This window comes from Culex quinquefasciatus, chromosome 3 (assembly GCF_015732765.1).
Source record: "Culex quinquefasciatus strain JHB chromosome 3, VPISU_Cqui_1.0_pri_paternal, whole genome shotgun sequence".
NCBI classification, from domain to species: Eukaryota; Metazoa; Arthropoda; class Insecta; order Diptera; family Culicidae; genus Culex; species Culex quinquefasciatus.
Window position 1 is genome coordinate 160,662,826 of NC_051863.1, and position 21,920 is coordinate 160,684,745.

The window sequence follows — 21,920 nt, forward strand, 5'->3', positions numbered from 1 at the left end:
TGAGTTTTTCCTCTTTTTCAAATATGAGCAGGTCATCCAAAAAAAAGTTCGACTTCCAAAATATTTTTAAAGTTTTTATTTTATTTTCAAAAACCTATTCTTGACTGTCGTAATGATTTCGTGATTTTTTTCATTCTTTAAAATGTTAGCGGTTCTTTTAAAAAATACTATTTTAAAAATATGTTATATTGTAAGCAATTATTTTACTTAAAAAAATCGTTGGAAGTCACAATAGATCCTAAGAAAAATCCGACTCCAAAAACATAGCTGTATTTATAAAGAAAATCGATCGTATTTATTAATATCTTTAAAAATACATAATAAACCCCCCTCTCTCCCCCCCACCTTTATAAAGCCACACAGTGAGGAGGGGCAAGTGTTTATTCAGAAGACCTCCTAATTTTTAAGAATAAGTTTCAGCCGGATTAAAAAATACAAAAAATAAAATTAAAGAAAAAAAAACCGAATTCGTCCAGAACTGCTCAAAAGTAAATACTTGAAATACTTGAAATACTTGAAATACTTGAAATACTTGAAATACTTGAAATACTTGAAATATTTGAAATACTTGAAAAACTTGAAATACTTGAAATACTTGAAATACTTGAAATACTTGAAATACTTGAAATACTTGAAATACTTGAAATACTTGAAATACTTGAAATACTTGAAATACTTGAAATACTTGAAATACTTGAAATACTTGAAATACTTGAAATACTTGAAATACTTGAAATACTTGAAATACTTGGAATGCTTGAAATACTTGAAATACTTGAAATACTTGAAATACTTAAAATACTTGAAATACTTGAAATACTTGAAATACTTGAAATACTTGAAATACTTGAAATACTTGAAATACTTGAAATACTTGAAATACTTGAAATACTTGAAATACTTGGAATGCTTGAAATACTTGAAATACTTGAAATACTTGAAATACTTAAAATACTTGAAATACTATTCAAACTTGGAATACTTGAAATATTTGTAATAGTCGAAATATTTAAATTTTATCAAATACTCGAAATACTTGAAATACTTAAAATATTTTAAATACTTGAAATACTTGAAATATATCAGATAATTGAATTCCATCAAATACTCGAAATCCTTGAAATATATATGAAATATTCAAAATACTTGAAATACTAGAAATACTTGAAATACTTGAAACAGCTTGTTGTTCTACCATTATAGTGACAACTACCCTAGATGCTCACCATTTTGATGTGTATGTGTTACTTTGTAACGCTTGTAAACGCCCGCAGCAAGGCAACCAGATGTAATCCTAACGCTATCCGCAAAAAACAACAACAAAATAAACCAAATGAAAACTATTTTACAAAAATTGCGCAATAAAACTATTTAGAAACAAAATCCTTGGCAGAATTCGATAGCTTATATTATTGGCTTCAAAAGTATAACCGGGGTTTATCATTGTTTGAGACTTAGAGGATCGTGGTTACAACCCTGTACCATGCGTACTGCGACACTACGACCTCTACCTGCTGGATCTTACAATGATCGGCAGTGGAATGGAGAAATTGGCGATAACGATCTACGATAGTGGATCGGGTTGAAACACACACTAGGACAAGGGATTTGGGGACATATATTCACCACCGATCACTCTTTAGGGTTCAGGCAAGATCAGTAGGAAACTACAAACGAAGTTGAAATTGGCCGTCGGCCAGGAAGGTCGCCGCGAACGGCGCGGCACCGCCGCGTTTAATTGCCACTCTTTATCAATCTTTATTGTAATTAGTATTTAGTACAAATATACGTAGTATTAACAATCTGTTTTTAATTAACTACGCGTGTTTTACTGTGCTGGGTCGGCCAGCACTGGTGGAAAAATCCCGAAGCTCTCGTGGAGGCTGGTCAAAGGATGACCGAGCCTGTAGAGATGTACTGCAGCAGGGTGCTGCGTTCCTGGTAGCTGGTGGTAACGAAATCCGGTTCGATGCTGGAAGCCACCCCGGATGGACCACTGAACCTGAGCTATCGAAGGTGGTAAACGGGGGGCGGCCCCAACAATCATGAAATGATCATTTGGCTAAGTTAATCGGATTTGTAGTAAGGGTCAGAAACAGCAATTTCGCCAGTGTCCTGATCAAAGCTTAGCCTTAAAGTAAAACGTTCAAGTCACCTTTTCCATAGCTGCTTTGCAATATGTGTGCATTTAGGCTCAACATCAAAAGTTTTGTTGGGTAAAATGTTTTTTTTTTAATTCGACCTTCCGACCTTTTTCATAATTCCCCGTCTCTTGAATTAGTAGTCAAAAATGCATTCAACTAGAATATCGGGACATTGATAAATTTGAATAAGAATTTATGGAACTGATGAGTGAATTAGAGATCCTATCTAGGGTCTCTAGGGTGAGTAACATGGAACTTATGGTTTGCATACCTATCGGGCGGAATTATAATGAAATATTTCAATGACTCTAAGAATTCACCACAAAAGTCTTGGTGGTAAATCGAATGGGAAAGCTGTCTTCAACCGATGCCTGATTTTTCTGCTACAATCTTATTGGAATAGGGGGATGGCGTCGCTATTTTTAGACCACGTTTTCCACTCTTCTCCATCGAAACCGACTACTTTATCGACTTCGTTTTGCTGGGCGAGATAGGACGCCGTTTATTTTTAGACTGGGTGAACGGCAACCACGCTTTCCCCTTCACCACCGGTCCCGGCTGATTGCATTACACTCAAACTCTGATGGTTTGACAACAACTCTGGAGTTTTTTTTTTTTTTTTGAAAAGGTCCAATTAACCAAAATTTTCAGTTTTTGCTTTTTGGGTGTTTTTTGATACCCCTGACTCAAGGCGGTTTCAAACACACCCAAAAAGCAAAAACTGGAAATTTGGTTTATTGGACCCTTTCAAAAAAAAACTCCAGAACTGTTGTCAAACAAACGGGGTCACTTTTTAGTTTGATACCCCTTTACACGGAGTTCACACACACTACCAAATGTTTGTTTTGGTAGTTTGCTTAAGCGCCGCGTAAAAAGTGACAATTCGTCACTTTTTAGTTTGACTTTGACCAACCAACGGGGTACAAACTAAAAAAGTGTCAAACGAAAAAGTGACCAACCACCGGGGTTTGAGTGTACACTCAAAATCAAGTTTCAAGAAAAACTTCTGACAACAACTTTTAAAAGAAGTATCTTCAGGGTCAAAAGCCGTATCGAAATATTGACTTTACCAAGGGGACCAAAGTGTGTACAATCGGAATCAGATTTTCCATCCCGGGTGGAATAATTGCACAAATTGGTGATTAACATGTTCTGGTTATTCGATTTTGGGAACGCACAATGCCGGTTGCCGCCTGCCAGCTGCTGCTGCAGTGCAGTACAGCTTTTGTCCGGCGTGGAGAGAGCTTGAAATTGATTCGCTAATTGAAACAGTTGTTTTCGATTCGGTGCCCCGTGTTTTTCATCCTTTGGCCGGACGAAATTGAAGGGGATTTTATTATTTTTCAATTTCGTGGCCCACACGAGAGAGTTTGCTTTGAGGCTTTTTTTTGTTTAAAAAACGATGAATGGAACTCTTCATCAGCGGTGAATCGATTTAATTTAGCGTGTAAACCTCAAAACGTAAATTTTGGCTATTAAATTGGGTTGCAGTGTTGCCAGTTTGGGTGTTTGTTCGATCGATGAATGAAATTTGCTAGAACCAACAAACCTGGAGGACAGTGGCGCGCCCCGGTCAGGTTCCCGCACAGCATTGGCAGGCCCTCGTCATCGATGATCCAGTTGTCGGTATCGTTGGCCCACCTGCACAAAAAAAGGAGAAAGAGGAGATTGATTTTTACGGTTCGGGGTGGTCAACACACGTTCAGCCGGAAGTATACACCTACATCTGCCATTCCTCGTGGGTGACGTTCCAGCCTTCCGGCACGTTTTTGACACATTTGTTGCGCAGTTCGCCCATGTAGACCTGCGGTGGCGGGGGGTTCGCGCGATGGAAGTAAACAAATAGATGGATTTAGATAGCTGGAGTTGATTAAAATTGGGACCTATTATTTTTTGTGAGGGTAAACCCGCGTTACCTGCAACGCAAACAGGGCAAACACCATCAGGCAAAATATCGTCAGCGTCATGACCTCCGCCAGCTGTTTGAAGGAGTGCAGTAACGCGTTGATGATAGTTTTCAAGCCTGCGGAAATTGAAAGTTGCGATCAGAAATGGGCGATATGTTTGTTGCGTTTGAAACGCAGATTGCTGCGTTTTGAACGCAAACTGCTGCGTTTCGTCTACCCACCCGGCATGATTGACACCGTCTTGAGGGCCCGCAGCACGCGAAAGGTCCGCAGGCCGGCCAGATTGCCGACGTCGAGGGCGATCGTCGCGTACCCGCTGGTGATGACCACAAAGTCGAGCCAGTTCCACGGGTTGCGCAAGTACGTGTACTTGTTCAGTATAAATCCCTTAGCTATCATTTTGATTATCATCTCGGATGTGTAAATTGCTAAAAATATATATCTGAAACGGCAGGACAGGACGGATTAAATAAAGTTAAATTGTGGTGTCACATTCGGTTTGAAACAAAAAGCAGTTTGGAATAGGATTTTCGGTGTACCACAAGTGTGGCAATTTAAACGAAAAGTTGAGCCAATAAACTATCCAATTTCATTGACTCCCTCACATTTTCTGTAAGTCTGTTCTTTCGGGTTGGAATGCTGATGAGAAAGAATGAACTTTTCATGTTGCGGCAAAGTGCTGCATAATTGAATAAAAAGCAAATGACACAAAGATTGTTGGAGGAATCGAAATACATGCTAATTGTATTTTTATTGGCATTTGAGCTTTGGTTCTTACGATGACAATCCGCTCAGACAGTTCTAAATGTAATCTGGAAATTAATTTAAAAGTTTTTGTTTGATTGGTCCACCAGCTAGAAAAGTTATTCATATAATTGGCAGCACTGCATGACACAAAGAAATTATGTAAATTCAATATTATTTTATATCGCTACAGCTTCTTTTGTTGCAGCGAGTGATGTTCTCTGTGATAGATTGCATCCTGATGGATTTCCACAAAAAAGCAACAGACACAAAGGCATGGAAGGGAAATTCATTCAACTCATCCGTTATTGCGTTTCTTTGTGCAGTTACACTCATTTGCAGTTTTATGGTGAAATTTGCTCCCACAAAAAAAGGGAATTGCATAAAAAGTTGTACTTATTCAAAGTTTTCCCCTCTGGCTCAAATGAGACAAAGAAGAAAATTTATTTGAACCATCATCGTTATTCCTCACTCCAAAGAAAAATTCGTCCTTGTCGTCAAGAGAGTGCATCTGAAATTGGTTCGTTATGGCTCCGCTGGTCATCTGGAGAGACGAATTATGGCAAGTCATCAATCAGCTTTTTCTTTTTCTTTTGCGCCCAATTATGGCGTGGTATGCAACCCGCACCACAGAAACTTACTCCGCCTCCTCGATCGTCTCGGACATCGCCAGGAAGATGCAGTTAAAAAGGATGGTGGCCATTACGAAGTAGTCAAAGAACTGGTTCGTTGCCAGGTACACGCAGGCACGTCGGGTGGGGCTCCACGGGGTGAAGCAGAAGAGCGATTTCGTCCCGGTGAACCGGTGGATGTAGTTCTTGCGGAAGCGCTTCGACACCACGCAGAAGGTCTGAAAATGGAAAGAGAGAATTATGAGGTTAGCACTTTTTTTCAAGGCTTCACAAAACCTATGATAATATGGTAGACTTCATGCAAACGCGTCACGATTACAACCAGATCGTTTTTAATACCAAAGCATGGTACTTATAAATGGCTATTCCGACAGCCTTCTTAAAGGCGATTTGTATGGTTACCCCGAACTAAAAAAAAACTATCAGATGGAGAATGATCTTAACTCTTGACTAACTGAACTCATAATTATGACAGTATCTGAATCAGCTCCAGAAAATTTCCAGAGTTCGATGCAGTTCATGAAGATACTGGACCTTTGGATCCTTCACGATAACGTGCGGAGGTTTACGCACGGATCAGATTAGAGAGCCGGAAAATATGACAGAGAGCCTAACCATTGTTGCATTAGTGCATTGGTTATTGATCCTGAAAACACCAAAAAATTAGCTGATCTGGAATATGTACTTCAAAGAGCGAAAACCTGTAGTTCATTAGAAGTAGAATACTTCCTCATCGCATTACGGCTTCAAAGTGGTTTATGCACAGGGTTTTTTTTCTGATAGACAATTATCACACATAGCATCTAATGTGTTTCCATATCGCAAACAGGTTACATCGACTGCGATTTGTGCACCGCTTAGATGTCCACCGAGATGGAACCATAAGATCGCGGTATGCGAAGAGGTCGAGGTGCCGACTTAGCCTCCCTCGAACGTCTCGCCACTTCCGGACTCGTCACCGCTGAAGATCCATTGCTATGCGCCGCGCCCTCAGCTGCCGCCTCACAGGCTGCAGCAAGAGATACGCGGGGGTCCAGGAGGGGTTCTGGAAGAAGGACGAGGAACTCCGGGCGCATTTTTTGGTGCAGTCGATGCAGAAGGTCTCCATCGGCACTCAAACGGAGTCGACTGTTCCGGAAAGTTTTCTGTTACACTCCGAGCCTGTGTTCATAAGGCATACCTATTCAGACCGTGAAGTCCGTACTTGAAAAGAGCAACCGTTTGATTGCGTGAAGCAACAATAAATCAAATGAAGCTGTTCAAAGTGGTTTTATTGACATTTTTCAAGGATTTTTTATGTCACTGTCACTCGATCATTTTTCAAATGTATTCAAGAAATTTTAATAAGATTCTGCAAAATTAGATTATTTTTTGATCAAGCATAATAAAGAACAATCTTATAAAGAAAAATGCTTGTAATGAAATTGAGTGATTGAAATAAAATAAAATACCGACTATTGCGCAAAAAAATTGGCATGATTTTCCATTCAACCACGTGCTTTCCAAAAGACCGCATCGCGGAACGCCGTCGTGCGGCGCGGTATTGACAAAGAGCTTGAATTGATATAAATATGGCGGATTTGAATGATCATAAATCAATAAATTAAAACCGTCCTACATCTAAATTTAAAAAAAAATAAATTAATGAGCTGCCAATGATTGAAACAGGTATTGGTAGTTTCGCACCAATTTCTTCGACTGTGCAAAAAATATCTAAATCTAAATTATTCGTTCTCAATTGCGAGATTCTTACTCGAACTTAGGTGTCCGAAGGCTTGTTTGGGGCAATTGCAAAGCTCATTTTACACCTTAGCTTCCATCCACCCCGGGATTCGAACTAACGACCTTTGGATTCTGAACACCAGCGACTCCACCGGGACAGGACCCAGGAAGACGACTCCTACACCTGGATTCAGCTGTCGACCTAACACCTCTAGGTTAGACCGGGGCCAACATTTACTTCCCCGTCCGACGGAAGGCGTGGATCAAACAAATTTGTCTCAAAATTTGGCACCGGGACCTTCTGGGTTCGAACCCAAGCCGACTGGGTTAGAAGTAACCACGCTTGCCCCTACACCACGAGTCCCGGGTGCAAAAAATATCTGCACACCAAATATTGGCATTCATAAGCTAAACGACATGCGACATCTAAGGGCTTTTGTTAATTTGATTTGGTTAACCGCGGTGGATTTTCTTGAAATAATTCCAACTGTCAAAAATCCACCAAAGCATCTACCGGTGGATACTTTTCTACCACAGATTTTTGTGCGATCAATGTGGTGGAATTTTGACAGTTTGAATTATTTCAAGAAAATCCACCGCGGTTAACCAAATCAAATTAACAAAAGCCCTCTAGTGTTGAGTAGCAGAACAGAGCGAAGGATGTCGATTGAAATGTTTGCCCTTTGAGGTTATGTATGCGAATTCTGTTTTGTTAAATTCCAGCGTTCAAAACAACTTTTGAGCAAAAATTCGAGCTGATACTTCGCTAACTTTTGATGCTCTATCATTTTAAACAATTTTTTTTTCAAAATTATTTTTTTCCGTGTCTTTTTTATTGCGTTAATTGATAGAGGGCAAAAAGTTTACACTCGTACTACTTGAATTTTTTCTCGAAAGTTGTTCTAACAGCTGTAGATTCAATTTTAAGTTTGCATTCCTATATAACCAAACAGCGAAAATTTGAATCATCATTCTTCGATGCTTTGCGCCATCTGTCGGAATTATGGAGCTTTTGATCGCGAATTGGCATTCTGAAAAGCACACCCAAGAGCACACCTCTTCTTCCCCCCGCTTGCCTAGAGATTTAAAGCTTTCAAACTAGGAAATGTATCTTAGATAGTAGGGGTATGAAGGCCACTCCAGGCTGTGGAGGTCCAGGTCAATACTGTAAAAATTACCATTTTTATTACCAGTATGATGCTCCCCCATGGGGCCCCTGAGAACATCTCCCAGGGCACCGGCCAATATCCTACCAAATTGGTCTTTAATGAAAGTCTGATCGACACATTAGGGATCTTCCATAAACAACTTGTGCACTTTTTTAAAATCTCAGCCACCCCCTCTCCCCCCCCCATCGAGGACAATTTCCATAAAAAAGAAATATATTTTTAATGGAACGTGGACAGCTGAAAACTGTTGTGTTCCAGACATCATCTCTGTTTGGGACGTATGATTTAAGTTCCTAGCATGTCACGTCTTCAAAAAATTTGGGTTCACACTGCAGATAAAACTTTTCTTTGTCAAAAGATCAGCATCGCTTTATATAGCAGCAGTACGCCAAGGTGCGACTTCTTTTCCGGGTGCCAAGAGTCCGTTACCCCGAAATAGGTCCCTCGCTGTTGGTTTGTCAAGCTCTGTCTGCCGATCGTGTCGATAATGGCCGCCTCGGGGCTGAACGCCTCGGCCGGCATAATGTTATGAAACATTTGCTGGCAAACAACGCCCCGCTGCGCGCTTCGGATTTCGAGATTCCGACCGAGCTTCCTGTCGGTTCCTCGATCGGACCTCTCCCGGTGGAGATGGGCGTACGGCCGTCCACTTTTCCCCTTCCCCACATAGAAAATGGAGGAAATAAGTTTCCTCCACCGCTCGTGCTCTCCCAGGTCCTGCTGCGTGGTCATGTTGTCCGTGATCCGCGTGTCCATCAGCAGGTAAATGGAACTTTTTTTGACGTGCCCCTCCCGCCAGGTCTTCACGGACACAAAGTCCGCCGACATCGTCGCTTCGAGGGGCCCGTACCGCGGAATTTGTGCGAAAATTTCCGCGCACACAATAGTTGCCAACCACGTGCCGTCTTCCGTGCTCGACGACGGAAGCGGGATGCCGTATTTGACCCGGATTTCCGGTGGCACGTGCTCGTCTAGCCGGAACGGTGGCAGGTTTGCAGCCACGCGCCCTTTCCGTCGCGCATCTTTAAATCGAGTTACCATCGCATGGCCTCGGCGTGATATTTTAGGTACTTAAGTTGGATCATACGTCCCCAGCAGGGATGATGTCTGTAACGCAACAGTTTTTTGTTGCGCGGAAGAAGTTTGTGTCATTCTCAATTAATTAGTTAGGTTTTGATTGATTAAAACATTTCCTTGTTTTGAATCAAAAAAACAGGTTAGATCGGTCATCACAAAAATAAATTTGAAGCTCACATAAACTTGCGGGCTAAATGTAAAAAGTGTGTTTTAGAAAAATATATATTTCAGACATAAAAATTGTGACATACATATATCAATCAGTTTAAGTTTTTTAAAATTATAGGTATTTTTTACATTTTCATCATTTAAATATTAGAGAACACAAAGTAAAATTTTCCAACAGTGTCATTCAATTGGTTAAAAAAATAGAAAATACAAAAAAAGCAAAACTATTGCAATTTTCATGCCTCAATAGGGTGACAAGAAAAAATTAAAATATCGGAAAATCGCAAGAGATACCCCCTGGAACGATTCTTTAGGCAAAAACAAGTAACAGTGCCAATTTTAGCCACATCGGTTAAGACTAAGGGGTCGCTTTTCATCGTTGAAGTTTATATGGGGAAAATCGCAAAAATGTATGGGGAAAAACATCGCTACAGGATTTTTGCAGCAGGTGGCGCAGGTCTCGCCCAAATTTGTCCAAGTGTAAGATTCTTGCAGGAAATTTAATTACCTACAACTTTGTAGAAGGGTGCAAGACGATCCGAGTTGATCCTGATGAGTTATTAGCAATGCGATGAAAAGAAATCGGCTTATATACTTGAAAGTATACAAGGGGTATATAGGAAGTATATAAGATTTTTTTTTTCTAGAAAAATCACCAAAAATCAGGATTAACTCGGATTGTTTTGCACCCTTCGACAAAGTTGTAGGGAATTAAATTTCCTACAAGAATCTCACACTTGGACAATTTTGGGCGAGACCTGCGCCACCTAGCAGAAAATTACTGAAACGATGTTTTTCCCCATACATTTTTGTGTAGTTTATGGGTCATTCCACCTGAAGTGTGCAAGAAAAAATGCAAATTTGAAAATTACCATCTCCGATTCTGCTCAAATTTGGCAGAGCTGATGAGACTATCAAAACATGCAAAAATCCCGAATTTCATCCAAATCGGACCACCCCCTCCATTTTTGTACCCTCCCAAAAAATCGACTTTCTGGCGATTTTTGAGCAAAACCACTATCTTCAAACGACGATAACTCAGGAACCACACATCTTAGAGGGTCAGTCTTAGACTCAATTTTGAAGGAAATTGGACGTAGAATCCATTTCTGTGATCAAAATTTAGATTAAAATAGGTTTTCTACCTGTATTGTGCAATTGAAAACTTTAAATGGCCGTATCTCAAAACAGCCCTATTTATTTTTTGAATTTGACCTCGCCATCGTATTCCCCGTCCGATTTTACATAAGAATCACTTATCGACAGAAAGGAATATGTTTCGTTCCAGAGATATCGAATTTTAAAGTTTTGAGTATTTGAGATTACCTACATCTGCTACACTCGCCGCCTCTGCTAGATGCACTCGGGCGCGCTGATCAATAACTGTTACCTGCTTTTATTGAAATAAGATTTCATCCCAAATAATCATTAACAAAATAGGCAAATATTGAATGTACACCACTGTAGGAAACTGCTGTATAATCTTAAATTAAAAAAAAAGTATACAGTGAATTTGTGTGCTAGCCCAATCGATAGCCCAAGAATGGAATTCCTGCAGAGCTAGCAGGAAATTGCAATTGATCTTGTAAGAAACACTTAAGAAAAAGTGTACGATACATTATAGTGTTAAAAATTATGAATTAACATGATTAAAACTCTCGTGAAGCATGATTAAGCAAGAGGATTTCCGGAAAGTATAAAACTGAAAAATGTAAGTAAATCACAAAGATTAATCTGATTTATTAACTGATTAAGATCAAATTCAGTTGTGTTGATTTCGACACCGTCCGAACAATATTCTTTTTTTTTTGTTTGTCAATCATTTAGAAATCTTGAAAGACGATAAAGCTGCTGTCAATTATTCAGATGAAACTGGCTCACAATATAAAAGTCGGTTTTATATGATCAACCTTTCAAACCGTAAGGCAGATTTTTTGAAGTTATTGCTGAATGGCAATATTTTGCTACCGCACAGAGTTATTTCATCTACCACAGCCAGCTCTACATTTGTTCTCACTTCAAATAAAAGAAATAATTTGATAAAATGGGAAGGAATGAGGAATTAGGAAAAATATAAAAATAATAGAAAAATGATATTTTTTTGAAAATTGTATTGTTAAAACTCTGTAGCATTTGCAAATAAATATTCAAAGTTCAAATTTTACCTAATATGGTTCAATGACTCTGTGATCAGGAAAAACAGTGCATTGAAAATTACCCAATAAATATTCCTTAAACAAAAAATAGGTTGTTCAAGGTATTGATTATCTCAAAATCGTATAAAATTATAAAAATGATTCATCTTACAGAACACCAGGTAGTAATTATTCATCAGCGCGCCTGAGTGCTTCTAGCAGAGGCGGCGAGTGTAGCTAATCTCAAATACTCAAAACTTTAAAATTCGATATCTCTGGAACGAAACATATTCCTTTCTGTCGATAAGTGATTGTTATGTAAAATCGGACGGGGAATACGATGGTGAGGTCAAATTCAAAAAATAAATAGGGCTGTTTTGAGATACGGCCATTTAAAGTTTTCAATTGCGCAATACAGGTAGAAAACATATTTTAATCTAAATTTTGATCACATAAATTTATTCTACGTCCAATTTCCTTCAAAATTGAGTCTAAGACCGACCCTCTAAGATTGGTGGTTCCTGAGTTATCGCCGTTTCAAGACAGGGGTTTCGCTCAAAAATCGCCAAAAAGTCGATTTTTTGGGAGGGTACAAAAATGGAGGGGGTGGTCCGATTTGGATGAAATTCGGGATTTTGCATGTTTTGATAGTCTTAACAGCTCTGCCAAATTTGAGCAGAATCGGAGATGGTAATTTTCAAGTGCTGTTCCGCTTCAGATGGAATGACCCTTATATGAAGTTAAAAAAGGCAAAACATTCAATATTACGCCCTTTCAAAATGTTAGTCTTGGTTTAAAAAATTTTAAAATATTTTTTTCGAAAAGATCGGAAAATTTTACGACTGTTTCATATTTTAACATTGAAAATCGGACCATTAGTTGCTGAGATATCGACATTGGAAAATGGTGTGTTGTTTGGGTGGGACTTAGAAAACATCAATTTTCCTGTTTTTAAACCTTTGCATTGCAATATCTCAGCAACAGGGTCGTATCAACAAAGTTCAAAAAGGCAAAATATAGAGAATTTTCTGAGCTCTTCAAAAATATTTTTTTCAAAAGTGAGCAAACATGTGCACTAATTTTAAAATATGAAAAACTGCGACTATTTTCAAAAAAGTTACCTAAAAATGGATTTAACTTGAAAACGGTGCACTTTATCAAAATTTCACTAGAGTACTTTTTGATTGCAAATTTGATTTTACATCGAAAAATGAAGATGAAAAATTTTTGCGACCAATATTTCGAATTTTTGAAAAGATCAGTATTGATTCAAAAATTCATAACTTGCTCAAAGATTTTTTGCACAAACTGGAAATTTCTGAAAAGTTGGCATTTGATGTCCTCTAAAACATATCAAAAAATAAAAAAAAAAATTAAAATAGTTTTTTTTTGCAAATCAATTTTTACTGACAAAAATTTTAATAAAAATCGCCATTTTTTTTAACGTGCATCTTTTTTTTCAGTGTAGTCCATATCCATACCAACAACTTTGCCGAAGACACCAAACATCATTTTTATATGGCCAGCTGCCAAATTTGTATGAAAAATTATATGGACAAACTAATGATGCAAAATGGCTTCTTTGGGCATACCGAAGGCACCAAAAAAGTTTCAGTCGGATTAAAAAATACAAAAAATAAAATTTAAGAAAAATGACCGATTTCGTAGAGAATTGCTCTTTTGCTAGCGAGTACAAAATTTAACCTCAATCTTTTTTGTGTACGTACACGCAATACATGCGCACGTAGATAACTCTATCGAGAAATTAAAAGTGAGAGTGTGTACGTGCAACATGGAGTTAAACCTTTCAAAGTGGTAACCACAGCAACTTCATAGAAAGTTTAACTCCATGTTGCACACACTCTCACTTTTAATTTCTCGATAGTGTAAATATTGAATATTGCGCGTATTCCCGAAAAAGACACGTGGCAAATTAGCCTCGGAACGACGCGCCGCACTTTCGGCAAATGCGTGCTGTCAAATCCTCGGTCAAATCCCATACTGGTCATTTTGTCTGTGTTGATCTTTTTCTTCGAATCGCCTCGTTTTGTTGCCAAGTATGTTTTTTATTGCACCAAAAGTGCAGAAAATCTTTGGCAACAATGTCTACCGCACGTTCTGAAATGCCGCGCGGCGTGTAATATTTTTTCCCGAATAACGTAATTTTTGAACGGCCTTTTGCGCCCTTTTAGTGCTACCCGATGCGAACGTCAAAATGCGCCATTTTAAACGTCACACTGCGCCGGCGTCGTTGCCAACCTTACGAGCTGGGGCCTCACAAACTTCCTCTTTCATTCGTCGTGTGTCGAGCAGTGAAGACGTAGTTGTCTCCTCACTGCCTATCCCAAGATGAGAGCTAAGGTAAAGTGTTAGTGAATTTTTCTGGTGGTTAAACTTGTGCTAAAGTGCTTTGAAAAGTGGTGATTTTAGTGGAAAACAATCTTGATTAAGTGGAGCTTGTGTAGTTTTATCGATTTGCGTTGAAAACGGGGGATTTTTCTTCCAACTTGCAATGGCGTCCTCCACGTGCAAAGCTTTCAGCATTTTTATGATAATTCCATTGATTTTAGTGTTCAATTAGTGCTAATCTTCATCAATAATCCAAGCAATCAGCTAATTCCGCTCGATTTCCAACGTGTTCCGCTGAAAATCGCACTTTTTGATGCACTTGCTGCTCCAGCCAAAACCTAACCTAGAAAATCGATATTTGCTTGTTCCGGCTGCCGGTCCCCGAACTAACGATGACCTTTTCTCTCTCTTCCACAGTGGCGTAAGAAGCGTATGCGAAGGCTGAAGCGTAAGCGCAGGAAGATGCGTGCGAGGTCCAAGTAGATCACTGGGTAAGTTTCCGGCGTCCTTTTCCGAATCCAAACCGGTTCCCGAAACTAATTGCTCTTTTTTTTCTCTTTCGATTTCCGCAGGACCCCAGTGCGTGTGTCCTCATCTAAGTATTAAGGACCAACACACGAAAAAAGCACATTTTACCGCCGCCACTTGAGAGGGAACCGAACGGCCTGGCCGCGTGGCCACTTTGATGGGGTGCCACGTCCGAGCCCATCCGGGACTGGAGTCCTCTTCCGGAGGGAGCGGATCAGCAAAGCATCGACGGCAGCCGCAAAGTTCAGTTGGGGGGAGAGAGAGTTAAATCTAGAAGTGGTGCATTTAGTAGTTTGTAAAAGTGATTCCCTAAAAAATAATCAAATAAAAAACCGCCAAACGCACGCCTTTTCCCCGAGGCGCAGGTTCGCCCACGTTGATGAGGGCGGCGGTAAGTGTCCCGGAGGTTCCGGCGAGGGCGTTGGTAGAATGTGCAAAAAATGAAAGTTAAGACGTGCGTTTTTATTTGTGCGAGAAAGAGAAAAGTGCCCGGTGGTGGAAAATTTTCTTGTTTTTGGTTAGTTCCGGCGTCCGCTTGCTTCGATCGTAAATGGTTGGCTTGGAAAAAACGTGCTTTCGAGTTTTGAAAAGAAATCATGGCTTGCTTGCTTGGTTTAGTGCAGATTCTGAGTGGGTTCGTAATGGAAAAGTTTCGACAGAATTTTGCTATCAGAATCTTCTCAGTGTTTTGTCCTTGAACTTCAACTGATAAAACGTGGTTTTCGCATAACTCCTCTCAAGGTCGCTAAAAGATTTTGATGTGAGTGTGTTAGTATCGTGCAAAACGTTATCACTTTCGCTAATGGGTAGCAACATTTCTTTTCTTTTGCAAAGCACGTTTGATTGACAGTTTAAAAGATTTTGGCCTTTTTCTAGTTTCTTGCCTTTTTCATCGTAGAAACAACTACCTAACTTTGTAAAACTTAGAAAACTGCTTTCTCGCTTCCACAAAATGCTACCTATTTGTTATAAGGTTACAAGTAATAATCCAACGTGCAGATGAGCCAGCATTAGATTCAGATAGAAACACATGCTTATCCTTGCCTTTTTTCGTTGTATTCTGTGGACACACACGGCAAAAAACAACAAAAAAATAAAAAAATAATGCGTTTTAAGCTTTTAAACAGATTCATTGCAAAATATTTTTTCAAGCACAGATTTTCTTTTAGAATTTTTAGGCAAACTCTGATTATTAAAACAATTTATCCCGCATTTTTATGGAAACTTGCCCATCGAGCAAGCTATTAAGCTTTTTGCTTTTTACTTGAAATTGATTGAAAACGCTTTGTAGAAGCTGTATTCGAACTACCCACTAAGTGCTGATGGAAATACACGTTCTTTCCATAAAGAAAATCATGCTTCAAACTTTTGTCAGCCATCACTTAGGTACTTGCGTTCATTTCAAAACATTTATTTAATTTTAAAAACGATTTTAACTTTCTTACCGTTCTGCGATTTTACAATTTGTACGTCATAGTGAATGATCCCCACGTGTGCGTATGCGCCTCGCTGAGTGTAGCATAACTTTAGGCGTTTTTCAATGTGTTGCGAATTGCAGACATTTAGGCGTTATCAAAATTTTCTTCAGTTCAAACGCGAATCAACCCCACAAAATAATCTCGAAAAGATTGCAAACGTTGCGCCAAATTTTCCATTTGTGACTATAATATTTTTGTTGGGTCTGGGGAATGAGATTGGGATTCGCAAATCTGTAACATTAGAAGGAATTTTCTAATTTGTCTTTGGCAAAGTTGTAGGTATTGATGAGGACTATTAGGAAGATGGCGTTATAACCGTTTTAACGTTTTTTTGTACACTCAAAGTCAAAAGTATCCTTTTTTCAAGTTCACCCGTCGCACAGTGGGAAAAATCGAGGCAAGAAACGGACTTAATTAATGCCGGTCAATTGGGTACTAAAGCCCTATGTCAATTTTTATGTACAACGTTATAAAACACGATTAAAAACCATTTCTGATCACTTTTTTTCATTTTAATGCAATTTTTTTTTTGACAAGACAACATTTTTTCGATGGATTAACTATGGTCCCCTTGGAACGAGCTGTCAAGTAGGAGCTTTTCTGTCAAGAAGGACCGCGAGATTAATTTTTCAAAATTGATTTAAAAATCCATTTTAAACTCTTTGTGGTCGTACAAAGGGTCATTGTACTCAGAAAAATAAGTTTTATCGCTGTAAACAATAATATCAGCAATCTAAGCTTCATTTTAGGACCCAATTAGAACTTTCAACCGAGACTTTTTTTAATGTAAAAAATCCGAGGATTCGATTGGTGATAGTGAGAACCCGCGGAAATCTGCGTAAAGGCCCGTTTAAGGCCAATTTACCCTGTTTTTGCTGTTTTTATTAGTTTTAAATATGTTGCTGAAATGTTCAATGTTTTGTGAATGTGAATAAAAGATAAGAAAAGTCATGTAAATTAAAGTTTTTTATTTTAATAGCTATTAACTTTGTTCAAAAATGCTTATTGTGGAGAGAAAAAACCTTATAAAATGTGCATGTGAAAATGTTAAAAGTTTTTGCTTACACGCAGAAAAATGTTTTGTAGCAACCGGCTCCGTGGCTTAATGGTTACGGCTTTTGTCTCCCAAGCAGAAGGTTCAGGGATCAAATCCCGGTCGGTACCTTTGAAATTTGGAATCAGGAATTTGAATATGAATAAAAACTAAAATGAATCAGGTGGGATTCTAACTCACACCTTTGGATTGGTGGTGGTCTGGGACGCTAAGCAGTCGGCCATCAGAAGGTTTACTCTCTAGCAGTGAATTGATCCGTAGTGTTGAAACATGTTATCTCTTCTTCTTATATTATTAAATACGCGCTGATCCCTGATTTGCCTGAGGGGATTGGAAGTCTAAATATAGATCGAGTTTCCTTCAGATGCTTGCTTCTATGTTTAGGCGGGGCCGAACAATGCCCAGCGACCTCGGAATTGGACCGCAAGGAGCTCTGTCATTCTGAAATGGGTCGTTGGAAGCAGCGCGAGGGCTATCACCACCTAATACTAATACCCGGGACTGAGATAAGCTGTATCAGCATTCGGCATGTACACAGTCTGATACAAATTATACTTTCCCATAATTTCGCTACCGGTTAGCGGGTATTGGATTGGACCACACACACACACACACACACACACACACACACACACACACACACACACGCAGAAAAATGTTTTGTAGAATCAGCCTGTACGAGGTTTGTTTCAACAAAAATTTGGTTGAATATAATCAACGCCGATTTTGCGTTGAAACAAATCTTGATTTTCTTAATTCCACGAAAATCTTTTGTTGTTTTGAAAAAGTTGCTTTGACGTTTAGCGTTGATTCAACAAAAATCTTGATTTTCAAATTAACAAAATATTTTGTTGATTCAAATATGCCTTATTTTTCTGCGTGTACTCTTCAGCATCGAATTACATCCCGCATAGATGACAACTATTTGGGAAGTATTTACCGAATGGTTATCGTTACTTTTATTTTTAATAGTGTAGGACTATTATTGGAGAAATTGTAATAACATGGTTGGTAAGATTCTTCCACCTTCTCTTGACATTAAATAACCCTCAACATAACCATTTCACAAATGGTTACTATACTTCATTTTATGAGCAATAAATGGTTATTGTTTATCCGGGAACTCCAACAGTGTTTACAATAATTTATTCAATATTGTTTACTTTGAGGATGGTATTCCTAAGCCCTCACGCCGCCAAATTCGCTCTGATCACGGGATTGAAACTCGTCTGAAAAACCTGTATCATTTTCTCATTCGGAACAGTGGCGCCACGTGGTGGTAGCTGCCCTGTTTATTACACTGTGAAATTATCCATGGCCAATCCAAGGAACCAGAAGGTGACAACAGAAATGTCCGTCCAAAATGAGTGCTGCAAAAAAACTTATTATTTTAAACAAATTTTCAAACAAATCAGCAATGAATTACAAGTTTGGCAGTCGAACTACACTTAAAAGTTGGTTTTGTTATTTGTTTTTGCAAAACCGCATATTTTTAACGAAAGTGTCAAAAATATTCGTAATCACCTTTTGCCTCTTTGTGGCGCTTTGCGTTAGTATGTGTGTGGTCTATGTTTGCGGACGTGTACGCAGAACACAGAACAGTGAGAACTAGCGAAAATGATTCACTTTCTTCTGATACAAGTCGCCATATTGAAATTGCTTGAAGATTCATACCCGTGCTCTGATCCACGGCATGAAGTGCGTCACGTTGGTGTAAATCCACGGTCTCTTCCCACAGGCAGCCTTCCCGTAAGACACCACTCCAAACTGTACAAAACGAAGCCCATTGTCAAACTGCACAGTATTGCCCAGCAGTCCTCCGAGGTCTCCAATGCAGGCGATAGGTCCGTCCGACGTCACTAGTTCCAAACAAATTTGGCTAGCTGAATCTACAGGAAATCTCTTTCGGGCTATGCTGTGGGTATTGCATTCTGTCGCCGGAACCTTTGCTTTCTGGAGAATCGAGGCCAAATTGTCCACTTGATCTGTAACTCCCCAACCGGCGATGGTGAACTCTGTGAAGGTCATACGCTGTAACTGAGGAGTTACGGGTAGACAAACCGGTTGGATGTGATCTGGAAAATGAAATGTTGGTCACTTTGCGTTTCATTCAGAGATGATTATTCCACAAACCATCGAACGAGACTTCGGTCTTGAGTCGTACCAGGGCAATGTCGTTGTGTCTGGTCTCACGACTGTAACTCTGATGCAGCACAATGAACTCAATATCATATAAACGAGTCGAGGGAGCACAATCCGTCGGATCGTTAACGTTGCAATCCCTCGCACTCTCTCGTCAGCGCTCACAGTGAGCGGTCGTGATTTTTAGCGCGTTTTCTGGCGGTGTTTTGTTTACCTTCGCCGACGGCCATGGCGGCGGCCGCGGAGGCGGGAAGTGATTGGACGGTCCAAAAGACCAAGGAAGGGAGGCTGTTCTATTGGAACAAAGCTACGAACAAAAGTGTGTGGGAGAAACCGGACGGGTTTGAACCAGAGAAGCAACCGGCGACGGACAAGAAGGATGACTGGGATGACGATCCGGATGTCACACCCCGCGTTCGCAAGTACCTGGCCGGCCAAGGGGATGAATGGATTGTTTACTTCCGGCCGAAGTGTAAACCGTTGAATGCGATGCGGATCTCAGCCGACCTGTGGAAGCATTACCCCGGAGTGACCAACGTGACCAAGCTGAATCAGAACAAACTCCGTGTTGTGGTCAACAATCCGAAGGAAGCCAACGACATCGTTTGTGATCCGCGATTCTGCGTCGAGTACCGGGCATGGATTCCAGCACGTTCGGTAGAAATCGACGGAGTGGTGAGCGAGGAAGGACTGACAGCGAAACAGATTCTGAACGGAGTTGGCCAGTTCAAGCGAAGGAACCTGCCGACAGTCCAGATCATCGAAGTCAGACGGATGGCAACTTCGGAGGGCGAGGGCGCGAACAAACGGTTCATTCCATCAAGTTCGTACCGAGTTACGTTTGCCGGAACAGCACTGCCGGATTTCCTGCTGATTGACCAGGTACTCCGACTACCAGTACGAATGTTCCACCCCAAGGTCATGAGCTGCACGAATTGCCGGAAATTGGGTCACACGAAGTCTTTTTGCTACAACAAGAAGGTCTGCGGCAAGTGTGGTGAGAAGCATCAGGACGAGCAATGTCAGGCAGTGGAAAACAAGTGTCTGCTCTGTGGAGGGGCTCCACACGAAACTCGTTCCTGTCCCAAGTACAGGGAACGTTCGGACAAGTTGGAGCTGGAACTGAAGAGGCGCTCAAAGCGATCTTTCGCGGAGATCGTCAAATCGGCTGCAGCTACAACCAGGAACGAGAATCGATACGCTGTCCTTTCAGACGAAGAACCGGAACAGGAGTCAGCCGGTGTAGAGCTGACATTCCGCCCTGGAGGAGGAGATCGCAAGAAGAAGGAACAATCTCGCAACCAACTCGACAAAACTGGAAGAGTTTTGAAGGATACTTCCCTCCTAGTGGACAAGGAAGATTTCAACCAAGCATTCCCTCCGGTAGGCTCAACAAGGAAACACCAGGAGATGACCAAAGTGAAAGTTCCTATTCAACAAAAGGAGGCTATCAAGTCCGCCGGCATGCGGATTCCGTTTTCCAGCATCGTGGAGCTGGTTCTGTCGACGATGAGCGGACCGACCAGAGCAATGGTGGAACCTCTGGTACCTTTCTTTCGAGCAATCGGTAAACAGTATGCCGAGAATTCGATCCTCTTGGAGTTTATCAGCTTTGACAGTTAGAATTTAGGAAAAATTATTGAATGATTGACCCTCGGTCCCAACCTGATGTTTAAATGTCTAAAAGGACCTAATAAAAATAAGCTTTTAAGAAAAAAAAAAAAAAAAAAACGTTGCAATCCCTGTCACGAAGAATGTCGTAATCTCCCAGCTTGACTTGATATGGTGATGGATTCCGGCTGCATTGTATCGTTGTCAGGACGTAGCGTTTGCTGATCAGAGTTCCCATGCAAAAGTCTTCATCGGAAACTAGGACGGCCATCCAGGGGAACTCGTAAAGGTTGGCACGTTGACCACGGGTGATTCGATTGACGATTCTGGTGCCACAGTTTCGTGGTAGGTAGTTTGGGTAGGTTCGCGATGAAATCGGATCCTCACCGGTGTGCAGCGAAACGACGTCTGAAAGAAGTGTTGTAAGATATTTTGAACTGGGATTTAGAAGCCTTCGAACTGTTGGTGTTACTGTTGTTCTGGGCCAACGATGTCAACTGTGTGATGTTCCAGATCCACGGTAAGAAGTGGAACACATTGGTGAACCCAGCATATCCTTTCGTGCGGCACAGGTGGCCCGAATCCCGAACGCCCGTAAACGAAACTAATCCGCCAACATACCAAGCTCCGTCCCGTTCAAAGTGGATTCCCCCACCACTGTCTCCGTTGCAAACCGTAGTTCCGTTCGTATATCCAGCACAAAACAAACTTCTGTCCAGCGTGGCTCCAAAAATGTCACGATCGCTTTCGATGCACTGAATCGATCCGATGGCCGGCATTCGAGAGCTCTTTAGAACCGGCGTGAGGGCATCGGTTTCCGTAACACCCCAGCCAACGACAGTCCCCAGCTGGTCCGTCAAATCCGGCACTTGATTGATGCATGCCGGCTGGACATATTCTGTGAATCGAACTTCCGTGGATAGCTCTAAAATGGCGATGTCATTCTTGACACCCTTGGAATATCCGAAACGGTGAACGTGCAGAACATCATGCTGCTGCAAAGTTTGCAAGTTCAGAGCCTGAAGGTTGTGAACTCCTAACCGGATGAAGATCCGTTTAC

The 21,920-nt window shown here is 40.5% G+C and overlaps 1 protein-coding gene and 1 long non-coding RNA gene across 2 annotated transcripts in view; one reads left to right on the forward strand and one right to left on the reverse strand.

Annotated features, from left to right (window-relative positions):
* LOC6036601 (sodium channel protein 60E) overlaps positions 1-21,920 on the reverse strand; it is a 396,931-nt gene that overhangs the window by 38,143 nt on the left and 336,868 nt on the right. The window contains 5 exon segments of the mRNA XM_038261893.1: positions 3,694-3,785; positions 3,869-3,948; positions 4,061-4,167; positions 4,273-4,493; positions 5,437-5,645. Of these exon segments, the coding sequence (XP_038117821.1) occupies positions 3,694-3,785; positions 3,869-3,948; positions 4,061-4,167; positions 4,273-4,493; positions 5,437-5,645 (709 nt within the window).
* LOC119769445 lies at positions 13,929-15,026 on the forward strand. Its single transcript, XR_005278359.1, has 3 exons — positions 13,929-14,059; positions 14,465-14,538; positions 14,620-15,026. It is a non-coding gene; the product is annotated as an uncharacterized LOC119769445 (long non-coding RNA).